The sequence below is a fragment of the Podarcis melisellensis genome (assembly GCF_964234715.1).
Source record: "Podarcis melisellensis genome assembly, chromosome: 12".
NCBI classification, from domain to species: Eukaryota; Metazoa; Chordata; class Lepidosauria; order Squamata; family Lacertidae; genus Podarcis; species Podarcis melisellensis.
This window is the reverse complement of record NC_138544.1, coordinates 16,946,099-16,971,596: the sequence shown is the minus strand read 5'-3', so window position 1 is coordinate 16,971,596 and position 25,498 is coordinate 16,946,099. Positions and strand designations below refer to the sequence as shown.

Below are 25,498 nucleotides of genomic sequence, written 5' to 3'. Positions count from 1 at the left end.
AGTGTTATTTATTTTTATTTTCCTTGAAGGGGAGGAGAAACACCAAGACTTATATAAGTGGAACGATCTCCACCAAGATGCTTTTTTTTTCTTTTCTTTTTGCAACTGCCCTTTTGTAAAAATCCTCCTTTTCTTGGGGTGATTTGGTTTTAAAAGGCTACAAAATTTAAAACGAAAACCAGACATGACTGGTGAAGCCATTCAAGCAATCCAATCTGGTCTCCATGCTCAACATAGCTGCAAGCTTCAAAAAAAATATAGTTGTGTTATATTCCACCCCCAAAGAGAAAACTGCTTAACTTCTAATCACTCTCCTTAAAATTTGATAAAATAACATATCTATCCCACTTCCTGCCAGCTTTGAATAAGAAGCCTACATGCAATGGAAGTCCCACCATGAGAATGACCAATTTGCTCAGATTCAGCCAAAATGTCAGGTGCTACCTTGTCTTGCATATGAGGTGCCTAATATGGCAAAGTGATACCAACTGCGGGTAGCCTGGCAGTACATCTAACAAGGCTCCCCTAAAACAATATTTTAAAACCCAAGAGGAGCCTTCTGGATCTCACCAAAGACCCATCTAGCTCATCATCCTCATGGTGTCCAAACAGATACCTGCCTTCTGGAGAAATCTGCAAGCAAGACTCAAGTCTTGAGTAGTCAAACCAAGAGACCCTTATACTGTATCCACCATTGGTTACCATTAACTAGAACTGACAGTATGAATTGATAACTACATTCAGCACACACACAAAAATAAAAACACAGATTTGAGCTGGACATGTGTTCTGGGATATAGTCCCAGCATCCTTGATTTGGGCATTTAATGTGAACAAATGCTTCCAAGTTCCCTAGCAGAAAATCTGAAGCAGGTCCATGTTATCGTCATTGCTTATATGAGACAAGGAAAGCTCTCACTACAAGCATCCATTATATATACTACTAAACATATTGATTTGTTCCCCTCTTTGACCCCATACTTTTGAGCAACATGTTTTCTACAGGTCACATCAATAAAAGAAACAAGACAAAAAAATTCCTTCCAGTAGCACCTTAAAGACCAACTAAGTTAGTTCTTGGTATGAGCTTCCGTGTGCATGCACACATCTTCAGAAGTGTATCTGAAGAAGTGTGCATGCACACGAAAGCTCATACCAAGAACTAACTTAGTTGGTCTTTAAGGTGCTACTGGAAGGAATTTTTTTGTTTTGACTATGGCAGACCAACACGGCTACCTATCTGTAACTGGAAAAGAAACAAGGTGATGCTGTAGGTCAAAAACCATGGGTCAGCAGTTCTTTTTAGACTACAACTCCCATCATCCCTAGCTAGCAGGACCAGTGGTCAGGGATGATGGGAACTGTAGTCCCCAAATCCGCTGGAGATCTAAGTTTGGGAAACCAATTAAAAAGTTGTTAACAAAGTTATAAGGAGTCAGAATCAACATTCCCTTTTGATTCTGTTCAGATTCATGCAATGAATGGTTGTGGAAGACGACAGCAGTCTTAAGTGGTTTCCTATAAGAGAAGGGTCCTCACGCACATCTCTCATTTTTCAATCACATGGTACTCACTTAGGCCACAACTTCAGTCACTTACGACAACCAGCAGCTACACTGATTTGCAAAACGAAAATAACTGTGAGCAGCACGGTGAATGACGCACATAGTCATATGATGGAACACCATCATCACATGAGTATTTCCCTTCAATTCCCCCCCCCCCGCAAAAAAAAGCTGCATGCAAACATTAAAACCAAAATTCAACAAACCCATATTAAGAACAAAGCAGGAAGCATCTTACAACCAGGAGGAAGGGAATCAAACTTTCACATATTAAAAACCGTTAAAAGTTGTGCAGAATAGAAGCATGATCACGCCCCACCTCTAAGCAAGCAGACAGACAGGTCCCACCTGGGAAGATACTAATAATTTATTCCAAACTGCTTGTTTCCAATGAGCTTAAGATCGTGACAGTTTAATTGTATACACTGCTATCCTAGCAAATAAGGACATGAGGGCTTTTCCCCTGAATTCAAAATGAAGGCTTCTTTCACACATTCCCAAGGAGAGAAGAGATGAGAAAGTTCATACTTCCCAGCGTGAAATTAATTTCTCAACTTGGGGAGGCTCGCCTTAAAGAATCTCTCGTAAACTAACTTCCAATCAGAATGTTTCATGTGTGTTTTTTCCTTTTTGTCAGACCATGAAGTACAGTTGGCCTAGATGCAGTTGCAGATCAACCCATTATTCCAACATTATGTATATCAGTCTTCTCCAATGTATTTCTCTCCAAATATTGTTGAACTCCAGCTCCCATCAACCCTAGCCAACACCATTAATGGTCAGGAATTATGGTAGTTGTGGTTCAGCAACATCTGAATTGGGACACAGGTGGCGCTGTGGGTTAAACCACAGAGCCTAGGACTTGCCGATCAGAAGGTCAGCGGTTCGAATCCCGGTGACGGGGTGAGCTCCCATTACTCAGTCCCTGCTCCTGCCCACCTAGCAGTTCGAAAGCATGTCAAAGTGCAAGTAGATAAATAGGTACCACTCCAGCGGGAAGGTAAACAGCATTTCTGTGTGCTGCTCTGTTTTGCCAGAAGTGGCTTAGTCATGCTGGCCACATGACCCAGAAGCTGTATGCCGGCTCCCTTGATCAATAAAGCGAGATGAGCGCCACAACCCCAGAGTCGGTCACGACTCTGTCAGGGTTTCCTTTAACATCGGAATGGCATCAGATAGGAGAGGCGAGAAAAGGCCCACAATTTTTAAGACGTGACTGAGCAAAGACAACTGTACTGTAAGAAGTAATACACAGTGAGCAAGAACCAGTGTTCAAAACCATGTTATGACCCAAAGCTCAAGATGTATTCCTAAGCTATTCCTAAGCTCAAGATGTATTCCTAGGAACCAAAAATGAGAAGCAGTGATTTACAACTTGTGTTATCGTTCCATTAGTATGTTTGAGCTATGTGCTTTTAACGGGTAAGTTGGAGTATGCCATATTTACTAATATTGTAATAATATGTTTAATATGTATTTGAAAGAAATATATGAAAATCAAAGCCAGGAATGTGGCGTTTTCTCACAGCCAAGGTGTGTTGCAAAGCCTGGGGTACGTACCGTATTGGCCCAAATATAAGCCGCAGCCACAAATAAGCTGCACCTTTAAAATTCAAGGGGGGGGCAGGGAGGGAAAAGGACAATACCCGAATAGAAGCCGCTCCCTTATAATTGGGTTACAGGCTGAAAATTGCTGCGGTTGGTAGAATTGTAACTCCGAGCCAATTTAAGCCTTTGATCTGGCAAGCCGGCAAAAGTTACCGTATATCCGCTAAGATCGCAAATTGCTATTCAATTGCTACAATTCTGCAGGCACTCATACCCATGAACGGAAAATGTAGAAGAAAATCGTACGGGTACTAGAAAGGACCCATAAGTGGATCAAACACCTGTTCGTAGCACCATAAATGCAAATAAAAAATCAATACTGCACTGTAAAATACGGGAAAAGCAATGAATGACATTAGAATTACCATATTTTTTGCTCTATAAGACTCACTTTTCCCTCCTAAAAAGTAAGGGGAAATGTGTGTGCATCTTATGGAGCGAATGCAGGCTGCGCAGCTATCCCAGAAGCCTGAACAGCAAGAGGGATTGCTGCTTTCACTGCTCAGCGATCCCTCTTGCTGTTCTGGCTTCTGAGATTCAGAATTTTTTTTCCTTGTTTTCCTCCTCCAAAAACTAGGTGCGTCTTATGGTCTGGTGTGTCTTATAGAGCGAAAAATACGGTAATTGCACAACAGTCTCAAGTTTGCAAATTGGCAATAAAACGTTTTTTGTTCCGTTTTACCCAGGTCTGTTTCGGCAGCGATATTGTAAAAGCCAATTTTTGTAAAGTCGCGAATTTAAGCCACACTTTAACTTTTCACGGTCAGAATTTTTTTTTGGGGGGGGGGGGAGTGCTGCTTATATTCGGGCCAATACAGTAAGTCAGTTGGGGAGGGATATGAAGATCCAGAGATATAACTCTGTTGCTGGAGCATGAGACTCTTAATCTCAAGATCGTGGGTTCGAGCCCCATATGGGGCAAAAGATTCCTGCATTGCAGGGGTCTGGACTAGATCAGTGTTTCCCAACCTTGTGCCTCCAGCTGTTTTTGAACTACAATTCCCATCATCCCTGACCACTGGTCTTGCTAGCTAGGGATGATGGGAGTTGTAGGCCAAAAACATCTGGAGGCACAAGGTTGGGAAACACTGGACTAGATGACCCTCATGGTCCCTTTCAGCTATACAATTCTATGATTCTGTGACCACATGTTAAATTGCTGGGACTCCTGAAAAGCTTATATAAGGTTTCCACTAATTTCCACTAGTTTTATTTTAGTGTCCAGAAGCTGAAAAGTACATAAAGTGCTTTGCTATTACTCAGAAGTATGTTTCTTAATAAGGGACGCTGGTGGCGCTGTGGGTTAAACCACAGAGCCTAGGGCTTGTCAATCAGAAGGTCGGCGGTTCGAATCCCCTCAACGGGGTGAGCTCCCGTTGTTCAGTCCCAGCTCCTGCCAACCTAGCAGTTCAAAAGCATGTCAAAGTGCAAGTAGATAAATAGGTACCGCTCTGGTTTGCCAGAAGCGGCTTAGTCATGCTGGCCACATGACCTGGAAGCTGTATGCTGGCTCCCTCGGCCAATATAGCGAGATGAGCGCCGCAACCCCAGAGTCGGCCACGACTGGACCTAATGGTCAGGGGTCCCTTTACCTTTACTTTATGTTTCTTAATGGAGGATGGTAGATTTCAGGGTTTGTTTGTTTTGAGGGGACTTCTCTAAAATCTTGTGCGATAAGCAAGCCTGCTATAATATATATTGTATCTTTGTGGTATGTCTTACCTTCACCTACCATAGAAACACCTATAGACATCCCCATGAACTTGCTTTTGGTCCATACATGAACATTTGCGCACATCTTCTTCTCCTTGCACTCGCAGTAAAAGCAGGAGACTGGTGGGTGATGGGATACCTGTTCAGCTACAAACCGCAGCTTGTAGTTTTCTGGTGGTGGTGGCGACGGCGCCTTGCCCTTGGGGCTTGGAGAGGGGGAGTTAGTTCTCGTCTGCTTCACTTTGTCTTTAGGCACATCCCAAGAACAATGGAAAGTTTCTCCAATAATTGGGTTGTAGGGCTTCTTGGCAACGGCTCCTTTCCGGCCTTCGTGAAAGGCTGTTAAGTAATACTCCACAAAGTAAATTATTCTTTCCTCAGGGGTGCTTCCGGACGAAACTGTCAAAAACAGGTCGGGGTGGGCCAGGAAGTTTGCGTACATCTCCAGCAGCGATCTCTTCTCCAAAATAAAGGTTGGAAGAACTACCTGTATCGAGTGCAAGGGAAAAGCAAATAATCATTTTTTTTCCATGACTGCAACAGGGAGGAATAAACAGTTAAGGCAGCTGCAAAACTTCCTGTGCCAAAATAAACGTGCTTTTTTCCTCGCACTGCCAGAGAGCTCGCTCTGAGGACTGAGAAGTGCAAATAATGAATGAAGGCAACACTCATTGCTTTGGTCAATTCTACAAGTCACTATCTATTTCGCCAGAGTCCTCGGCGGCCTCACAAGGTCACGCTATTCAAACTGCCTGGACTCTTTCGTTGTCTTGCTCGGCTTAGCTAATAAGTGAGCCAATTGTTCCCTGACAGCGTTCCTTGCTTACAGAAAGTGGTACATCAGTTTGGTTCAAGTTAATTGAGTTCTACTAGCGACGTGCCAACTTTGGCAGCTGGCAGGCTGGATGTGGGTGGCACAAAGAAATCTGTATCTGGACACCGGTAGTTCTGACACATTTCAAATCAGAGCGAGGCAAAAGCGTTGCCCAGGATTCCACTCGTAAGAAAAACAAACCTGATTATAAGCACACACTGTTTCACATTAATTTTCCACCGCTCTCTAGTCTTGGCATGTAATGCTTCAGCTGTGCCAAAGAGCAAGTGTTTTGTAATGATGGCGCTCTTAATGCCTCTCCAAAACTGACATGGGGCTTCATCCAGCAGAAAGTTTCTGATCCCACCTTAATTTTGTCTATGCCAGTTGAGGATTGGCGTTATTTCATTTTGAAAGTATTTATAGGCTGTCTTTCCAGGTCAGACCCTCTCTAGGTGGCTTACAACATGCAAATCGCCGTAACGATGAGCAATTCTATGTCAAGGAACCAGAGTGAACCATTAAAAAAACATTAAGCCCAGAATACAACACTAAATTTAAATCAAACGCTTTAAAAAGCACCAAAGCCAGCAATGGCAAAACCGGTCCTGGGTAAAAGCAATGTTCTAAACAACTGGGTCTTTAAAGCGTGATATGGCCACATCATCATATACAGGGACTGCTAGTGGAAGCGTGCAATATTCTCCTTTAGGGATGTTACAAAAGTAGAGATGGAGAAGATTTTTATTCAGTCCACATTGCCAGTAGTACAACTTCCACTGCACTTTAATATGCAGCGCAGGGCACCTTATTTGATTGATCCGGACTTTACAGCAAACCTGTCCACATTAATATTTCAGTTGCACAGATGGAAACACAGAGTTCTCGGTTACTCTCTCTGCGTCTTTATGGTTCAGCATTAATCTGAACCTAAGTCTCCACAGGGCCAAAGCCAACAATGGTGGAAATAACTAGATGTTTGCTTCTGCCTTCTCAAAACACGTTATCATAATTTGCCATTCTTACATCTGCACTAGCCATAAGGACACTAAATCAGGGTTGAGACATATGGAGCAGTCTGTAGGAGCATGGGCACAAAGTTACTCTACCCCCATCCTCAGCCAAGCTTTAGGATTTACAGCGTGATTCTGGAGTTTTGAGAATGGCACTAATTGGGAGACTTCCAGTCGGCGCCAGCGTTAATGGCGGTCCTTGCTTCGAGCTCCGAAGCAGGACTGCTCTGTGAGTTCGGGTCTGACCCGCTACGGCGAGCGGGGGACCCCTAAAATCACAGGCGCTGAAGCCTGTGAACAAGGAGATTCGGTGGGCACCTTTGCGCCCCCCGGTATCGCGAAAGAGCCTTTTTAAAGGCTCCGGAGCGGCATCGGGTGTGAGCGCGGTGCTGAGGATCGCAACCCAGCTCACGGAGCGAAGCCGCGTCGCCACTGACGGAGAGCGCCGATTCCTTCCTGAAGCTACCGATTGGAAACAACACCCGTGAGTAAGAACAATAAATAAAGGGAACGGGACTTTAAAATTTAAGAAGATTTGGCTGAAAACGGGAGAGGCAAAAAATAAGGAAGTCTGCCCCCCCGGAGCTACATGATTGACTGAGCAACGAAAAGAGCAAGCTGTGTTTAAAGGGGACGTTTTTAAGCTTTTCAAACTGTTTAAACTTGACATCGGAAGAGGACCTCCCCCCCCAACGAGCAGGAGAGGGTGGGAAGAAATTTGACTTAATTTTATCTGCTCAAGAAAGGAGATTTGAATGGGAAACCTTCCACTGCCGATACCTCTGGCCAGGCTGCCGGGGCAATGAGCGCCTGAAGTGAGCTGTCAAAACTTGACTGAGGATACAAAGTAAGATTTGTCTGACATAAAATAACGGGACTTTAGCGGATATAAACTGTAACATTTTAAACTGCAAAAAAGTAGGGTTTTTATTTGGACTTTCGCTTTTGGAACTTTGCATGGCTATTTCTTTCCCTGTTTCTTTGTTCTCGCATTGGATACAATGTACTCCCTCTAGAGGTTTAAAGGAGAGACTGTTGCATTGAGATATAAACAGTGGGATTTTCCAACTGCAACTGTTCCTGTGGGAACGACCTTGAGATATGAGCAGCCCACTGGATGAAATATCAACAAGATCCAAGGCAAAACAGGCTCAGGCTCAAAAGAAAAGAGGCTCCTTGACAGGAGCAACAGCAACACAGGAAAGAACAACAACGGTATCAATGGATTCTATGACACAGGCTCTACTTAGGATAAATGAATCTTTAGAATCGCTTACTAGGCAATCTACAGAGAACTCCAAGAAACTTACTGAACTGACAACAAGATTGGATTTGAATACGACAATTATATCGACTAATACAGATTCTATAAATCGATTAATTCAGGAAAGTGCAGAGACGAGGAAAATAGCCGAAAACGCGAGGACCACGGCCGAGGAAACCAAAGGGAAATTTGCTCCTATTGCAAAGAAGGTACATGAGCATGATGAAGCCCTGGCCCTTATGGAACTCGAGAGGAAAGGCAAGAATTTGAAATTGAGACTGGTGCCTGAGGAGGAGGAGGACAAGCTTGGGGAATTCCTTACAGATAAATTCCAAGAATTTTGGAGTGAAGAGTTGGGAGAAGAGGAAGAGGAATTTACAATAACCACAGCCTTTCGGATTGGAAGAAAGCAAGGCAAGAAGCCAAGGGATTGTTTAATAACTTTTAGATCCAAGGAAGAGAGAGATAAAATATTGAACCTACATTTCCAGAGGGCATTGGTTATCAAAAATTCTCAAATACAGATCTTCAAAGATATTCCCAGATACTTTCTGGAGGTGAGAACACAATTTAAAGACCTAGTTGACATATTAAAACAAAACAACATTCAATTCAGGTGGGAATTCCCACAAGGACTGTCCTTTAACTTCAAAGGGAAGAAAACCAAAATAAAAACAATCCAAGATAAAGAACACTTCTTGGAGAGAAACTTGGAGGATTTTCAGAAAGGAACTGCAGAGGGGGGAATACTGGACATTACAAACCTATCGTTTGGATTGAATCAAGCACCGACTGACGAGGAACAAGAACTTGGAGCAGTGGGTGGGAAAAATACCCAATAACAAAAATGTCCCTGCAACTTCTGAGTTGGAACTGTAATGGTCTAAACCATCCCCGAAAAAGAGATCAAGTTTTTCACATATTAAAGAAAGAACAGCTAGATATAATCTGTTTGCAAGAAACCCATATTGCCAGGATACACAGGAAACTTTTGATAAATAAGAGATTAGGACTGGAATTTGTTTCCTCAGACAAAGTTAAGAAAAGAGGGGTGGTGATTTATGCCAAGGAAAAATGGGAACCAAAATTGATCTTTAAAGATGATGAAGGAAGATACCTGGCAGTAGAAATTCAAATTCAAGGAGAAAAGATCTTAATTGTCGGAGTTTACGCACCTAATGAGGGGAAGGCAGAGTTCTTCAAGAAGTTGCATGAGACTTTAATGGACTTTATGGACTTTAAAATCATAATGATGGGAGATTTCAACGGAGTCGTCTCCACAAACATGGATAAGGCACAAAGACAAGTAATATCTAAGGATGGGAGACTACCAAAGACCTTTTTTGAACTCACTGACACCATGGACTTGATTGACATTTGGAGAACAAGGAACCCTCTGGAAAGAGAGGGAACCTTCTTCTCGGAAGCAAAAATGACCTGGACTAGAATTGATCAAATTTGGATTTCTAGCAGCCTGGCACCAAGAGTGAAAAAATCAGAAATCTGCACAAAAACCTGCTCCGACCATAATGCAGTCAAGATGGAAATGAAATTAACAACGGCTGGAACCTTCAGATGGAGAATGAATGACACCCTATTTAGAGATGAAGAAATTTATCGAAAGGCCCAAAAAATATTGAAGGATTACTTTGAGATAAATTTGAGAACGGAGGTGGAAAAAAGAACAATATGGGACGCAAGTAAGGCCGTGATGCGTGGATTCCTAATTCAACAAAATTCTATAAAAAGGAAGAAACAAAATGAGAGGAAGGAAAAGATTTTGAACCAGATAAAGGAAGGAGAAAAGAAACTGAGATCTAAACCGAAGTCTCATGAGATCTTAAGAGAAATAAAATATCACCAGACGCAATATATGGAATTGATGAATCAAGAAATAGAATGGAAGAGAAGGCAAATGAGACAAAAGACATTTGAATCGGCAGATAAATGTGGGAAACTGCTGTCATGGCAACTGAAAAAGAGGCAAAAGTTAAACACTGTGACATCCCTGGAAATAGATGGGAAAATTATCAACAAACCAAATGAAATAAGTAATTGTTTCCAAAGCTTTTTCAAAAAACTTTATGCACAAGGGCCTACAAACGAACAAGAAATAGAGGAATTTGTTAAAAAATATGGACTATCAAAGATTTCAGAACAAAATAAAAGGATTTTGAATGAAAAAATTACAGAACAAGAAATAGAGGGTGCCATCCAGAATATGAAATTGGGGAAATCACCAGGACCAGATGGTTTGACTGCGAAATACTACAAAGATCTTAAAGAATGGCTAATACAGCCATTGAAGGAAGTATGCAATCAGATATTAGAGGGGAAAAAGGCTCCCGAATCGTGGAAAGAAGCATTCATCTCACTTATACCGAAGACAGAAACTGAGAAACATCAAGTCAAAAACTACCGCCCTATATCACTCTTGAATGTGGATTATAAAATTTTTGCAGACGTTTTGGCAAAAAGATTTAAGAGAGTTTTGGTGGAGGAGATTCATAAGAACCAAACAGGCTTTCTCCCAGGGAGACATATGTCAGAGAACGTGAGGAACATTATAGACATTTTGGAGATGCTAGAGGTAGACATTAACAGGAAGGCAGTTTTGATCTTTGTGGACGCGGAGAAGGCCTTTGACAACATTTCTTGGAAATTTATGAAGCAGAATCTCCACGGGATGGGGGTAGGCCAAGGGTTTGAAAACGGTATAGGTGCAATATATTTTGAACAAAGAGCGAAACTAATTGTGAACAATGTGGTAATGGATGAAATACCAATAGAGAAAGGCACACGACAGGGATGCCCTATATCCCCTTTACTGTTTATATCTGTCCTGGAGGTTTTATTAAACATGATTAGGAAGGACCAGCTGGTAAAAGGAATACAGGTCGGATCCAAACAATATAAGTTAAGGGCATTTGCAGATGACTTAGTGCTAACCTTGCAACAGCCAGAAGCTAGTACCAAAAGAGTTTTAGAATTAATGGAGATATTCGGCCAGGTCGCAGGATTTAAACTGAATAAACAGAAAACAAAGGTGCTGGAAAAAAATCTAACAAAAGAGGAGAAAGATAGGTTTCAAAGTGAAACTGGGTTGGAAATAGGAAAAAAGGTTAAGTACCTGGGGGTAAATCTGACATCAAAAAATGTGAATCTATTTAAGGATAACTATGAAAAATGCTGGACAGAAGTTAAAAAAGATCTAGACATATGGTCTAGGCTGAAACTCTCCTTGTTAGGCCGAATTGCTGTCATTAAGATGAATGTATTGCCAAGAATGTTGTTTTTATTTCAGACGTTACAGATTCTAGACAAAATGGACTGTTTCAAGAAGTGGCAGAAAGACATATCTAAATTTGTCTGGCAGGGCAAAAAGCCCAGAATAAAATTTAAGATCTTGACTGATGCAAAAGATAGAGGGGGCTTTGCCCTGCCGGACTTAAGACTTTATTATGAATCAGCAGCCTTTTGCTGGTTGAAGCAATGGCTACTTCTTGAAGACACAGACATTCTTGATCTGGAAGGATATGACAATAGCTTTGGTTGGCATGCATATCTGTGGTATGACAAGGTAAAGATTTATAAAAGTTTTAAAAACCATATTGTCAGGAAAGCATTGTACAATGTTTGGAATAGATATAAGGATTTATTGGAAAGTAAAACCCCTAGGTGGTTGTCACCAATGGAAGCGAAAGCAGTGAAAAAAATCAATATGGACTCTAATTGGCCTAAGTATTGTGAAATTTTAGAATATGATGGCGAAAAACTGAAGCTACAAAGTTTCGAGAAGCTAAAGCATAAGGTTCGAGATTGGTTACACTACCGTCAGATAAATGAGATGTTTAAGCAGGACAGGAAACTTGGTTTTCAGAAGGAGAGGTCAAAGTTAGAAACAGAACTGTTAGAATCCAATACTAAAAATCTATCTAAAATGTATAATTTGCTGCTGAAATGGAATACACAGGATGAAACAGTGAAATCAGCCATGATTAAATGGGCACAGGATATTGGTCATGACATTATGTTTGAAGACTGGGAACGGTTATGGACCACCGGTGTTAAATTTACGGCATGTAATGCCCTGAAAGAGAATATAATGAAAATGATCTATAGGTGGTACATAACCCCAGTCAAACTTGCAAAGATCTATCACCTGCCCAATAACAAATGTTGGAAATGTAACGAGGCTGAAGGTACTTTTTATCATCTTTGGTGGACCTGCCCAAAGATTAAGGCCTACTGGGAAATGATCTATAATGAAATTAAGAAAGTCCTTAAGTGGACATTTGTCAAGAAACCGGAGGCTTTTCTTTTGGGCATGGTCGGCCAATTGGTACCAAAGAAGGATAAGACATTCTTTATGTATGCAACCACAGCAGCAAGAATCCTGTTGGCAAAGTATTGGAAGATGCAAGAATTACCTACTCTGGAAGAATGGCAATCGAAGGTGATGGAATATATGGGACTGGCAGAGATGACCGGCAGAATCCGTGACCAGAGGAAAGAGACAGTGGAAGAGGACTGGGGGAAATTTAAAGTATATTTAAAAAACTACTGTAAAATTGTGGACTGATAAGATGTTAAGGGGTAGGAAACAAAGAATTACAGCTGTAAATCTTAAACTTTAAGAAAACTCAAAAGGGACTTGACTAAAGATTGATTGATGAGTTGCTCGAAAAAACGGTAAAACAAGGATGTGGCGAAGGGAAGGCATGGGGAAGTCAATTTTTGTTGTTTGTTTTTAGTGTTTGTGTTTGTTTTGTTTGTTCTTATTATGTGAAAAAACCAATAAAAACATTAAAAAAAAAAAGAGAATGGCACTAATTATAATTGGCAATTTCTAATCCAAAGCAATGGCACAAAAGAGCCAGCAGAAGAGAAGGGATTCATGTGCAAGAGAGAAGGGACAGAAGGGAGAAAGCATGCAAGCCAGCAGCTTGATCTGTATACCTAAACCACGCTTATGCGTCACAGCTGTACCTGGTCTAAGCATGCATACAAATATTCGACTTTACAAATAATCTCCTTTTCAGAGACCTGATACAGTGCTGTCATTACTCATAGAGCTGCCCATTTCTCCTGCTCTGCTGTTGTCTCTGGATAAATAGGTTTAGAAGCTTTTTGAAGCACTATTGAAGCCAACTTTTGTCATTTGATCAGTGAATATTAGCACAACCTAAGAACTGGCGGGTGGCGCTGTGATCTAAACCACAGAGCCTAGGGCTTGCTGATCAGAAGGTTGGCGGTTCGAGTCCCTGCTCCTGCCAACCTAGCAGTTTGAAAGCATGCCAAAGTGCAAGTAGATAAATAGGTACCCCTCTGGCGGGAAGGTAAACAGTGTTTCCATGTGCTGCTCTGGTTCGCCAGAAGCAGCTTAGTCATGCTGGCCACATGACCCGGAAGCTGTATGCTGGCTCCCTCGGCCAGTAAAGCAAGATGAGCGTCGCAACCCCAGAGTCGGTCACAACTGGACCTAACGGTCAGGGGTCCCTTTACCTTTAAGAAGTAAAATCTACCCAAATAATTCCCTATTCTAATAACACACACACACACACACACACACACACACACACACACACACAGAGTTGTAGACTTCCAGGCCAGATGCAACATGGAGACAAGAAGCAGCATGTGGCCGGGGCGGGAGGGAGGGAATCTGCACATCTACAATATCAATTTCTGGTAAGCAGACGCCTGGGATTTGGCAGGGCTGCCCGTGAAAATGGAATAGTAATAGCTGGAGAGAGAAAGGAGCATAAGCATCAGCTCTGGAATAATGCCCAGCATTGCCGGACTGATCTGGCTACCCAACGGCCATGTGTGTGATTGATGATACTGTTTGCCAAACTATTCTGTCTATTAATGGACAGAAATAGCAGCTGTAAGCATGCTGCAAGAATAGCTGTGTATTTTTATTTTCAACAACAATAGATGCAATATTTGTTGCACTGAAAAGGCGAAGGAACAAGGAAGCTTCAAAAAGTTTGCTGCAGGCCGATTTAGACAAACAGAAAAGTCATCTGCAAATCCAATACAGAACTGGCCCTCCCCACCCCACCAGCGATGCTTGAATTTGGGAAGGCTGCCAGCGTAATAAAGCGCTTTCAAAAGGAAACTCTGCTACATTCCTCTTTAACACCTGTGCAATACTCAGGGCTAATATTGACTTACAGAGAGAATGGAGTCAAAATTGCATGTGTCTAGGGGCCACTACCAACAATCTTTAGTTACTGTGGGGCGGGGGGTGCATGCAAAGTGATCCTACTTTTGGAAGAGCGTACGAGCTTACATAATGAGCAAGTCCGTCAGGAGCAAAATGCCATTAAGTTTTCTGCAGAGGAGCTCTCTGGCCAAGTCTGTACCCACGTTGCAATTTCAAGTTTAATAAGGAAAAGATCCTGAGATTGCAGGTACCAGCATTTAGGTTACATAAAAGGTGGTATATACAAGTAAAACAGCAAGTGATTCATTTTTATTGAAAAAGTGGCACCTCTTCTGTAATAACTAAAAGCTATTAATCTCACATGAGCATCAGTGTTACGGGCTGGTTGGACACAGAAGAATGGTGGGAGGAAGCAGCCGGGGAACCCCCAAGGGAAGAAGACTCAGAGCCCAGAGAGTGGTGGTGGGACAACAGTGAGCCGTCAGAGGAGAAGAGGGAGAAGCCTGGGGAGAGGAAGTGTCAGAAGCTGAAGAGGTAACAGGACTTAGTGAGCAGGGAGAGTCTGTGACAGAGAGAAGTCCAAAATCAGAGGCAGAAGCTGAAGCAAGTGAGTGGGAGGAGGGAGGCCAAGAGTCAGAGGCACGGGTGTCTCACCCTCCTGCTATGACAAGCGCAGTCTCTGATTACTTGGGAAAAGTCCTGTTGAAGAGGCGGGGACTTTCAGTCTTGGCAACGGATTTTCATGGGGGAAGACCATCGGGAATTTGCTGCTCTGCTCATTAGGCCTGACACCCAACCAAGCCTGTAGAGGTCGTGTCTTTGCTAATCAAGAGGTCACTCCATCTTTGAACTGTGTGATGACTGACCTGGCATGCTCCTGTGACTATCAGGATACCCAGAGGTGATGCTTTTATAGGGAAGAGTAAGGCCTGTCACAAACACAGCTTTCGATCTTTAAAATATAACTGCTTTTTCATAATACAGTGGGACCTCGGGTTACATATGCTTCAGGTTACATACGCTTCAAGTTACAGACTCTGCTAACCCAGAAATATTACCTCGGGTTAAGAACTTTGCTTCAGGATGAGAACAGAAATCATGCTCTGGCGGCACGGCAGCAGCAGGAAGCCCCAGTAGCTAAAGTGGTGCTTCAGGTTAAGAACAGTTTCAGGTTAAGAACGGACCTCCGGAACGAATTAAGTACTTAACCCGAGGTACCACTGTACACGCAAGATAAAGCACGCAAGATAAAGGATGAATGAAAACAAGAGCGGCCCGGTTTCATTTGGTTCTGCTCCCACAGTGGCCAACCAGTTTTTGCCCCATAGGGCGCACTGCCCCATAGGACGCACCTAGTTTTTTTTTGGGGGGGGGGAATAAAGAAAAAAAATATTTCCCCCCCAAGCACGGGGCTGGCGCAGGGGAAGCCCGAGCTTCCCCCGACCCCAGCCCCCAGAACAGCCTGCTATCCGCAAGCCTAGGGAACCGTGCCAGTCTCTCCAGGCTTGCGGAGAGCTGCGCGAAGCCCAGGAGTGCAGGCACCTCTGCGCAACCCTTGGGAGACTGCGGTGAAGTTGCGCCGGTCTCCCAAGGGTTGTGCAGAGCTTCCTGAAGCCTGCATTCGCCCCATAGGACACACACACACATTTCCCCTTCATTTTTGGAGGGGGAAAAGTGCGTCACATAGGGCTAAAAATACGGTAAGTGGCGTAGCAAATAAAGAATGGCCAGACCCAGTGCAGGTGGACTCTACCAAAACTGTAAGGTGGTGGTGGTGGTGGTGATTTATTATATTTATATATAGTGGTACCTTGGGTTAAGAACTTAATTCATTCTGGAGGTCTGCTCTTAACCTGAAACTGTTCTTAACCTGAAGCACCACTTTAGCTAATGGGGCCTCCTGCTACCACCGCGTGATTTCTGTTCTTATCCTGAAGCAAAGTTCTGAACCCGAGGTACTATTTCTGGGTTAGCGGAGTCTGTAACCTGAAGCGTCTGTAACCCGAGGTCCCACTGTACTGGCCTTAATCATAAGAGCTCAAGGATCTTGGTAAACAAGGAACTTGGGTGGAAAACAGATGCAGGGCGCATCTAGCAACCAAAGGAGAATGGACTCCTTTTACCTGTCCCAATAAAAACCCCTCCTCGTTGACTAGCTAACGGTAGATACCTTTCCATAAGTCACCTGCAACTGAGAATTCGTACCACCACCAACCTTTGCATTGTGCTGAATTTTTGTTTTGGATTGTTAAAGAACTAGGAGACACATTAAAGTGGAAAGCCCCAAGCGAAAGAGCAGGCAAAGCAAGGAAATGAGCAGATGGGTGACCTAGACAAGGCTTCCCATGCTCCCTGTCTCATCGCGGTTGTCGCCACTGCTGACGGGAAGACATGAAGTACACCTCACTTCCAGTCCCCCACTGCCACTGGGAGATGGAAGGCTGCATTTTCAAACTGCAGACTTCCTTCCCTTGGCCAAGATTACAGCAGTCATTGCGCAATTTGATCCAAAGTGGATATGCTTAGACAAAACTGTGCAAAGCCTAGAATTCAACAGCGCACTGACTAAAATCAACACAGATATAACACGATGAGCTTTAACGCTTGGGATACTCTGCTCTGAACTCTGCTATATTTACTAAATGATTAGGGTTGCTAAACAACAACAACAACAACAAATCTCCAAAGATCAATTAGGGCGCAGATTGAACCCAAATGGACCTGATTACTGACGTGTAAAGAATGTGAAATTTAGTTTTAGTGCCTTTGAACAGATGAGAATACAGAGGTTGGGGTTTCCCTCTCTAACCCCGTTATCTGTCCAATATTGTCTCTTCCCTTTTTATTTCGGCTATGTACCCAAAATGCTGAAACCCAATAAATATTTTTCTAAAATACAATACAGATCCTTCCATTGTTACCAAGGGAAAGAATTCTAAAACAATTTCACTTAGCCATATTTTTTCATTCTAGCATCATCCTTAGATAACCATTCTGATTTAAAAGTTCTCCACAATGTCCTCAAACATGCAAATGAATATTTAATAATATTCTGTCCCATGATTGCCAATACATTTAATTCACAGGGAAAACACATATTTCACTAATGCCTCTGCTTCAGCTGCCCTTTATACTTTCATTTGGTCTACGAGGTCAAACTGAGAAACCATTTTCTTTTCATGCATTATTCAGGAAAGTACTCTCTCGGTGTATTGGGTTACGACACCAATCAAAGTCAGTGGTTTTTTGACCTTCCCATGTTCAGAAAAATGACATACACTCAAGACGACAACACAATTTAATGAGAGCTTTCTGCAGTACTCCTGCTATATTTCACAGGCTAAATACTCTTCATTATTTACATATAGGGATGTGGAACATTTCCCCAAAAGTGTGGACACTTGTATATTAGCCATGGTTACCGGCGTACTGTGTTTGACAACTATTAGAGGCAATTTTGTTTTCTAACATGTTATAAAAAGAACGATTAAAATTAAATAATTTAGCCTTGCATGGTCAACAAATTTTGGTTGGATATGGTAGTCAGTAATTAAGTTAGGTCACCGACGCCTCACTTGCTTCCCCCTCCAAGGCACGGTGTCCCCAACACAAACATGAAAGACTGCTCTGGTCTTTACAAACTACTCGTGGGGAAGGAGAAGGTCTTCACTTTGCGGCAATCCAGTTTTGATGACCAAGCGATCCCTGTCCACAAACCACTGAAGCCAGCACACCATCCCAAACTGCCAGAAGATGCTCACAGCAACTTCGCTTTCAGAAACATCCCCCCTCCCAAGATTATACACCTGTTCTTCAGAAGGAGTGTGGCCTATCTGGAACAGACAAATGGCCCCTATTCGCAGAACCACCTGCCAACTCTCCATCTTACAAGGAATCAATGTTATGGCTCTCTTCCAGCCTACCACCAATGACCAGACACCAATACCTGCATGGCCACACATGGTTCCAGATGTAAAAGAGTTAGGTATCATCTGCATACTTCAGGTGTGGTTAACCTGTGAGGTCCCTTTAGGCTTGTCATTAAAAACAACAACGACAACTGCTCCTATCCCAGCCACCCCTCACTGCTATGCCATGGTACCAAAAGTTTTTTGCATCCCCGTTATTTAAAATTCAATTTAGAAAGAAACACTGACTGACTGCTCCCTGCCATGATACTGTAAGTTTTGTGACTTTCCAAGGTCCCTCAAATGTGTGCATTTAAAAAATAATAAAAATTCTCCTCTGGTTGTTAGCCCAGAAATGGAAACAAGAAGAAATTCCGAAGAAAGAAGAATGGTAGACGGAAATAAAGGACTATGCAGAATTGGACAAAATGGCAGGAAGGATTCGAAACCTGCGGGACCAGAGATTTACAGAAGATTGGAAGAAGTAGATGAACTATTTGAAAAGCAATTGTAACCAACAAATTACGCTAGTAGGACTACAAGAAGTTTTGTAAGGAGGAATATATGAAGTGCTACAAAGTAGATAAAGAATAGAGATACTGTTTATGAGCTTTAAATGTAACAGGGAAAATAAGAAATGTATACTAAGAGATTAGATTGGAAAATTTTCAGACAGGACTGATGGAAGTAAAAAAAAAAATGAATAAGATGTAAAAATATGTTTAATTACTGTTGAAAACGGTATGTTAAAAAAAACTAACAAAAATGTATATATATATTTTTAAAATTCTCCTGCGGGATGGGTTCCTGAAACAATTCAATGATGCCTCAATGACCCACAAAATGTGTCTCTTAACAAAATTTAAAACTGACCCCATCTACTTCAGCCATGCTTACTTTAAATATGGCTCCCAGAGGGCTGCTTATAGGTCAGTGAAACCCTTGCCCCCTCCGCAAAAAAGGGTTAGTCTCACCCTGCTTTTACTTCTCCTCTTGATTTTGCCCATGAGGAAGCTGGAAGCTTCAGTATTTTCAGTCGTAAGAAACGGTGTCAAAGTGCATAGTATGAGTCATATTGAACTGCAAAACCTCCCACAAAAAGGCAGCACACTGTCCGCTTTATAAAGCGGATCAAATTCCTTACACTCATTAAGGGAGGCAACACTTGGAACAAATGTTGCCATAGCAGATTTTGCGGAGGGGTTTGCGGCAAAGCCCAATGAGGCGGCCTGTTTAATAGCATGTGACTCTTAAAGAAGGCTTTGTTGGTTGGAGGAAGAGGAAGAGGAGATGCATACCCTAGTTAGGTCCATTCCAAGTTTGAGTTGCGAGATGAGGTGAAGAATTACACTGCGCTGATCTTCCAGGACTCCTATATCTTCTTCTTCATTATCTTCAGTATCTGTCACCTCATCTTCAACTAGGATCAAGTCACGCGTGGAACACTGGTTTCAGGGTGGAAGGGAGAGAGGAAGAAAATATAATCAGTATCACCAGCTGGACAAAACAAAGAACAATATGGTGTGAATTCATGTGAGCTTAATTACAGAGATCCCTTAGAACAGTGTTTCCCAACCTTGTGCCTCCAGCTGTTTTTGAACTACAACTCCAATCATCCCTGACTAGCAAGACCAGTGGCAAGGGATTATGGGAATTGTAGTCCAAAAACAGCTGGAGGCACAAGGTTGGGAAACAATGCCTTAGAACACCAGATTATTTCCAAATACTCACTCAACATTGCTAACTGACTAGCATAATCTTCAGTAAGTTATGAACAATTACCAAATCCACGGAGCTGAGGAGTTGGACAAGTCATAAGGAGTTTACAGAATGAATCTGAGCATATACTATGAAAGCACCACTTTCATTTTAAAAAAATGATATTGTCATCTTACTCATTGAAAATTTTGGATGCTACGCAGCAGGACAAATGTTCTACTATCACCTAGTAAACCAGAGAAGGATATAATCATTTGAAGGGCTAGGGGTCAAATAAAGAATCAGCTAGCTAAATATTTCAAGCAGATTGGTTGTAATAGACGAAAATAAATGGTTCATTCACTATTTTAAGACTATGCATCTGTCAATAACAAGGCTGTGGTGTTCAGGATGCTCTAACTTCTAGTGTTAAAGGTTATGGCAACATTGCACAATGTGTTCATTTTTCAGACATATTGGTGAGTGTTTCAAATATCAACTCCTGTACTTATTCTTGAAGAAGAAAAAGAAGAAGAAGAACTAAAGGATTCCTCGTGAAAAAAGCAATAATCCGTACCCTTTTAACTAAAAGTAACAGGATTCCAAGTTTCCTAAGATTTCCTGTTTTCAGGAGGTTGCATGCACAGTTAGTTCTACTCAAAAGTATACCCACTGAAAATAAGAGACATGGCTAACTTAGGTCCATTAACTGCAATGGGTCAACCTGGAGCAGAACTAGGGTTACCATATTTCAAAAAGGGGAAATCCAGACACAAAAGTTGATGAGCTTTTTAAGTTGTTGAGCTTTTTATTTTATTTTATTTTATTGTATATTAATTTAGACCACAGTTGTTGAGCCCCCCCCCCACACACAAAAAAAACTTATTCAAAAATGACATTTTTGAGCTATTTTTAATGAAATTTGCCAAAATCTACACTTTCGACATGGGTTGCCATATGTCTGAATTTTCCCAGGCACTTCAGCGATTTCCTCCCAGACACTGTTTCCAACAACCGAATCCCAGCTATGTCCAGGAAATTCCGGAGATATGGCAACCATAACAGAACTTAGATGGCCACAACTCAAGGAGTTTCAGGAAATGAATCATTTGGGTTAGGCCAGGTATTTCTTGAGGCTATATTACTGCTTTGGTATAAACTAGACACCATGGGAAATCTTGCCTCATTTATATTTCATTTCATAAAAGCTCAGCAATAGTTCCATAGCGGTAACTACGAAATGAACCAATAAATAATTTTTAGCAGTTATAAGCAGTGTGAGAAGGGAGTTGCTTTCCTGGTATGATGAGGGAACTGAAAGAAAAGGAACAGATCAGAGAATTTAAGGTCCAGAAGAAAATAACATGCTTTACTGAATCTTTGTGACTTCACACAAAACTGAATCCATTTTTTTTTACCTCCCAAAAGCTACTTACTGAAGTTGAGTAACTTTCTAGTAGTCAAAAACAAGGAGGGTTCTCTGATCTACATTAGGCATCATTATATAAGCAAGTTACAGAGTAAAAATTCGCTCAGACCCCTCAATACCTTCCAAAACAATGCATTAAATATCCTTGCTCTCCAAGCAACATATACAGCTTTATCTGGCAATATAATTCCATTAGAAGAGTAGCTGTAACGCTGGCCTTCAAAGATAGCACTGCATTAACTACATTAGCTATATCCATTTAAGCTTTGTAGATTGCAGTAGCTCTGAAAGAGTAAAACAGCAACTGTTTTCCCCCCTGCCAAGGCACTAAAAACCAAAGGAATAATATTCTTTCGTACGGTTATTTTACCGTACTTGCTAACTTGAACGAGTGGCTTCAATTTCAACGGGATTTAAAAGTGAGCACTGCACACAACCTAATGCTGCAATTTTATACTTGGGTGTAAACTAATATTCTGCCCAGAGTTAAACGCGGAGTTTAACTTGCAAAGGGGAGAGGAGAAGACAGAAAGAACTTATTAATGGAGCTTCAAAACTTACAGAGGATGTTTCTACAGCGGGTTTGTTTATCATCCAGCTCGACCTCATTGAGCGTCCTGAGCTACGTAACAGCGCTGCTGTTTTTCGGTGGCTGCTGCCTAGCTCCTTTAATAACAGGCGAGCTGGAGCTAGGAATTAGTAGTACCAGGAAGAGTCAGGAGAAGCCTCCCCTCCCTGCTCTGCCCCCACCTCCTTTTTAATTTCCACTGAATTTGAAAAGCATGATGTCAATTCAGCACGAATCTGCTGCCTACCATCCCAGTCATGTGACGCGGGATCAGCGAGCTTAAACTACAAATCGCTTACAACGGGAGAAATGATGCTGTGCTGCGGGGGCCCTGGGTCTCTTCCCCTCTGGGCACAGGAGCTAACCTTACAAAAAGAGCATCTTGTTCAGTGCTGAGAACAGGGGCGGATTTCGGCTAGCAGATGTTTTTGTGTTTTGTTTTGTTTTTTAAAAAATTCCTATTACAGAGGGCTTTCGTTCTTTCTTTTTTAAAAACAAGATGTCAGATTCCAAGTGCCTCTGCAGAGGCGGAAGAGCTACCCTATGCCAGATTATAAGAAGCATCTTGCAATTTTGCTAGAAGTTTTTTAGACTTAGAGAAAGGGTTACAAAATCATCCACACACACCCACCCACCCACCCAGGAAGGTTTATATCAGGCTTCCTCAACCTTGGCCCTCCAGGTGTTTTGAGACTACAATTGCCATCACCCCTGACCACTGGTCCTGCTAGCTAGGGATCATGGGAGTTGTAGGCCAAAAACATCTGGAGGGACGAGATTGAGGAAGCCTGGTTTATATGAATGAAATGTGAGTTGCTGCCAATGAAGATGAGTTTAGGACAGGCGTAGGCAAACTCAGCCCTCCAGGTGTTGGGGATTACAATTCCCATCACCCCTGACCACTGGTCCTATTAGCTAGGGATGGTGGGCATTGTAGGGTCTCTGCCTGGTTTAGGAAAATGCATATAAAGCCATCAGTCAAGAGCCACTTCATACATTAACTGTCCCCACAAATTTGTGTGTGCAGCCATAGTCTGTATCCAACGCATTAATCATGAAAAGGTAAAGCTACCCCTGACCGTTAGGTCCGGTCACAGATGACTCTGGGGTTGTGAACTCATCTCGCTCTATAGGCCAAGGGAGCCTGCGTTTGTCCGCAGACAGCTTCTGGGTCATGTAACCAGAGTGACTAAGTCGCTTCTGGCGAACCAGAGCAGTGCATGGAAACACCATTTACCTTCGCGCCGGAGCAGTACCTATTTATCTACTTGCACTTTGACGTGCTTTCGAACTGCTAGGTTGGCAGGAGCAGGGACTGAGCAACGGAAGCTCACCCCGTCGTGGGGATTCGAACCACCGACCTTCTGATCAGCAAGCTCTTTGGTTTAGACCACAGCACCACCTGCGTTATTATGTACTACATAATCAGTCTATATAATTGCATATTAGTGACCTTGAATGGGGAATGATTCTTACATAAAAGGTAGCATTCCTCTTTGTTTTAAAAAAATTACAAACCTAAAACTAAACAAGTTAACCAGATTTCAGAAACTTCTTCGCCAGCCACTAAACGGTGTTTGATGCATCAATTTAAGCTAGATTAGTTTGCAATGATGTCTACCAACCCACAGCTCACTGTGTTTACCCTGAACACTGTATTAGTGTGTACAGAAAAACATCGCAATGATTATCAGTATAATGTCACCTTTTCCAGAGGACACTCCAGTAAGTGACTGATCAATTTACTATTATGTTCTATAGAGAGGGAAATTATTGATAGTTTTAATGCACTCTGTCCTTCCTCTAAGTAACGATCAGGCAGTATGACCTATTGAATTTGTCAAAGCACATGGTCAATGGCTGTGTGCTGCGCTCCCAAAGAGAAACCAACTCATTAAGATCCTGTTAAACTCGTATCAGACAGCGACGGCACAACCCTAGAAGTGTTTCCTCAGAAGTAAGCCTTACTGAGTTCAATTTTACCTCCAAGTGAGCAAATACCACTCACAGCCCCAAAACACACACCTGAGGCAATGTTTGTTTTTTAAAAGAAGGTTTTGCTTCTAATTGTAATTACTTGCATGTAATTACTTGGCCAACAGCATGGCCAACAGCCAAGGATAATGGGAGTCATATAATCAATCAATCAATCAAAAAAATAAAAAAATTCTGAATGGCCACAGGTTCCCCAATCCTTAATTTAATGGGACACATTCAAAGTTTTATAAGTGTAAAGAAGATCTTCAGTTAGCCTGCTGTTCTTTATCTTCTTTTTCTAAGTGGACACTAAAATGTTTAGACAATTATAATAATAGATTGTATATTTAGCACTCTTACAAAAAGGATTCTGATCCCCTTTTTAGCATTCTTCTAATGAACAATGCTGATGGTCCAATTCAATGAACCAATGTGTTTCTATCCAAATACATGATATATTATGCTCTCAATTCTATTTAAGTCTCCTTCCTGCATTTTGCACCAGTATTAAACTTGAACAAATGAAAACAGACAATGGCAGAAGAGTTTGGATTTGATATCCCGCTTTATCACTACCCGAAGGAATCTCAAAGCGGCTATCATTCTCCTTTCCCTTCCTCCCCCACAACAAACACTCTGTGAGATGAGTGGGGCTGAGAGACTTCAAAGAAGTGTGACTGGCCCAAGGTCACCCAGCAGCTGCATGTGGAGGAGCGAGGAAGCGAACCTGGTTCACCAGATTACGAGACTACTGCTCTTAACCACTACACCACACTGGCACATTCTAGAGCAGCCAAAAAGGGGCAGAAGGGGAGGCAGTTCAAGCCAAGCGAGTCTAGTCCCCTAAATTCTGCAGGTAACCATGCGTTAAAATGGGCCGTTTCCTTGAAATTTAGTATCAATGTCCACGAGGTTATAAACACACAACACAGTGTAAACCTGCAATTAAAATTTCGTGGTTTCTTTATTATGGCCAGAATCTTCCCCAAAAAGCAAACCCGCCTTGTTCCACTCTTTCAGGGAGAGGTAAGGGCTAATGGCTTCTATTTCCCAAGCAGCAGACTTCTGTGAAACATGGCAAACTCATTTTTTAAAAACTAAGGAGACTTTTCAAAAGCAGTTTCTGATATGGGTATCTGGTGTTCAAGTCAAATATTCCACACGGAAATGCTCAATGCCTTGGATGCACCTAAAGTACCTCTTTGGATCCTGGCCAATAACATTTGGCAATGCTGGGATGGCAAAGAGAGAAAGATCAAAACTAATTACAATGTTCGTTTTGAACACATGGTAAATCTCAAGGACAACGCATCTTAATCAGAGTTGGTATCAAATACTCAAGAAACAGGCCAGCACCAAATAGAGTTGATATGAATCAAAGCAAGCAGTGGCCCTTATAGGTTTGTCCTTAATTGAAAAGAAAGAAAGAGAAAAGACTTAAAATTATTGCTGCAGCTAACATTGCTGGGTCTAGTTTAAAAACCCGACAATACTAGAATCCCCATGGTTCACTGCAGGTTTTTGAAATTTGCAAACAAGAGTGAACACTCAGAACCTTAACGGATCAGCCTTAAATGCCTACCCAGTCCAGTATTCTTTGCAAAAATAATAATAATCCAGAATTAAACAGTTCACTATGAACTGGTCAGTGGTCAGAGGAGGACCACATCCACCTTTTGCCATACCCTGATATGCTTATGCTGCATAAAAATCCCAAGAATCTGATGAAAATTAGGGTTATGGCTTGGATATTAACTTTGTGAAAGGAA

The 25,498-nt window shown here is 42.1% G+C and overlaps 1 protein-coding gene across 5 annotated transcripts in view; it reads right to left on the bottom strand.

Annotated features, from left to right (window-relative positions):
* The window catches only part of OSBPL10 (oxysterol binding protein like 10), an 82,757-nt gene that overhangs the window by 6,266 nt on the left and 50,993 nt on the right, over positions 1 to 25,498 (bottom strand). For 4 of the 5 annotated variants that reach the window (XM_081883226.1, XM_081883227.1, XM_081883228.1 and 1 more), the window contains 2 exons: positions 19,356 to 19,502; positions 4,896 to 5,373 (listed from right to left, as the gene is read on the bottom strand). In XM_081883226.1, coding sequence (XP_081739352.1) covers positions 4,896 to 5,373; positions 19,356 to 19,502 — 625 coding nt within the window. The remainder of the gene's footprint in view (positions 1 to 4,895; positions 5,374 to 19,355; positions 19,503 to 25,498) is intronic. The other variant, XM_081883230.1, reaches the window with a different exon arrangement.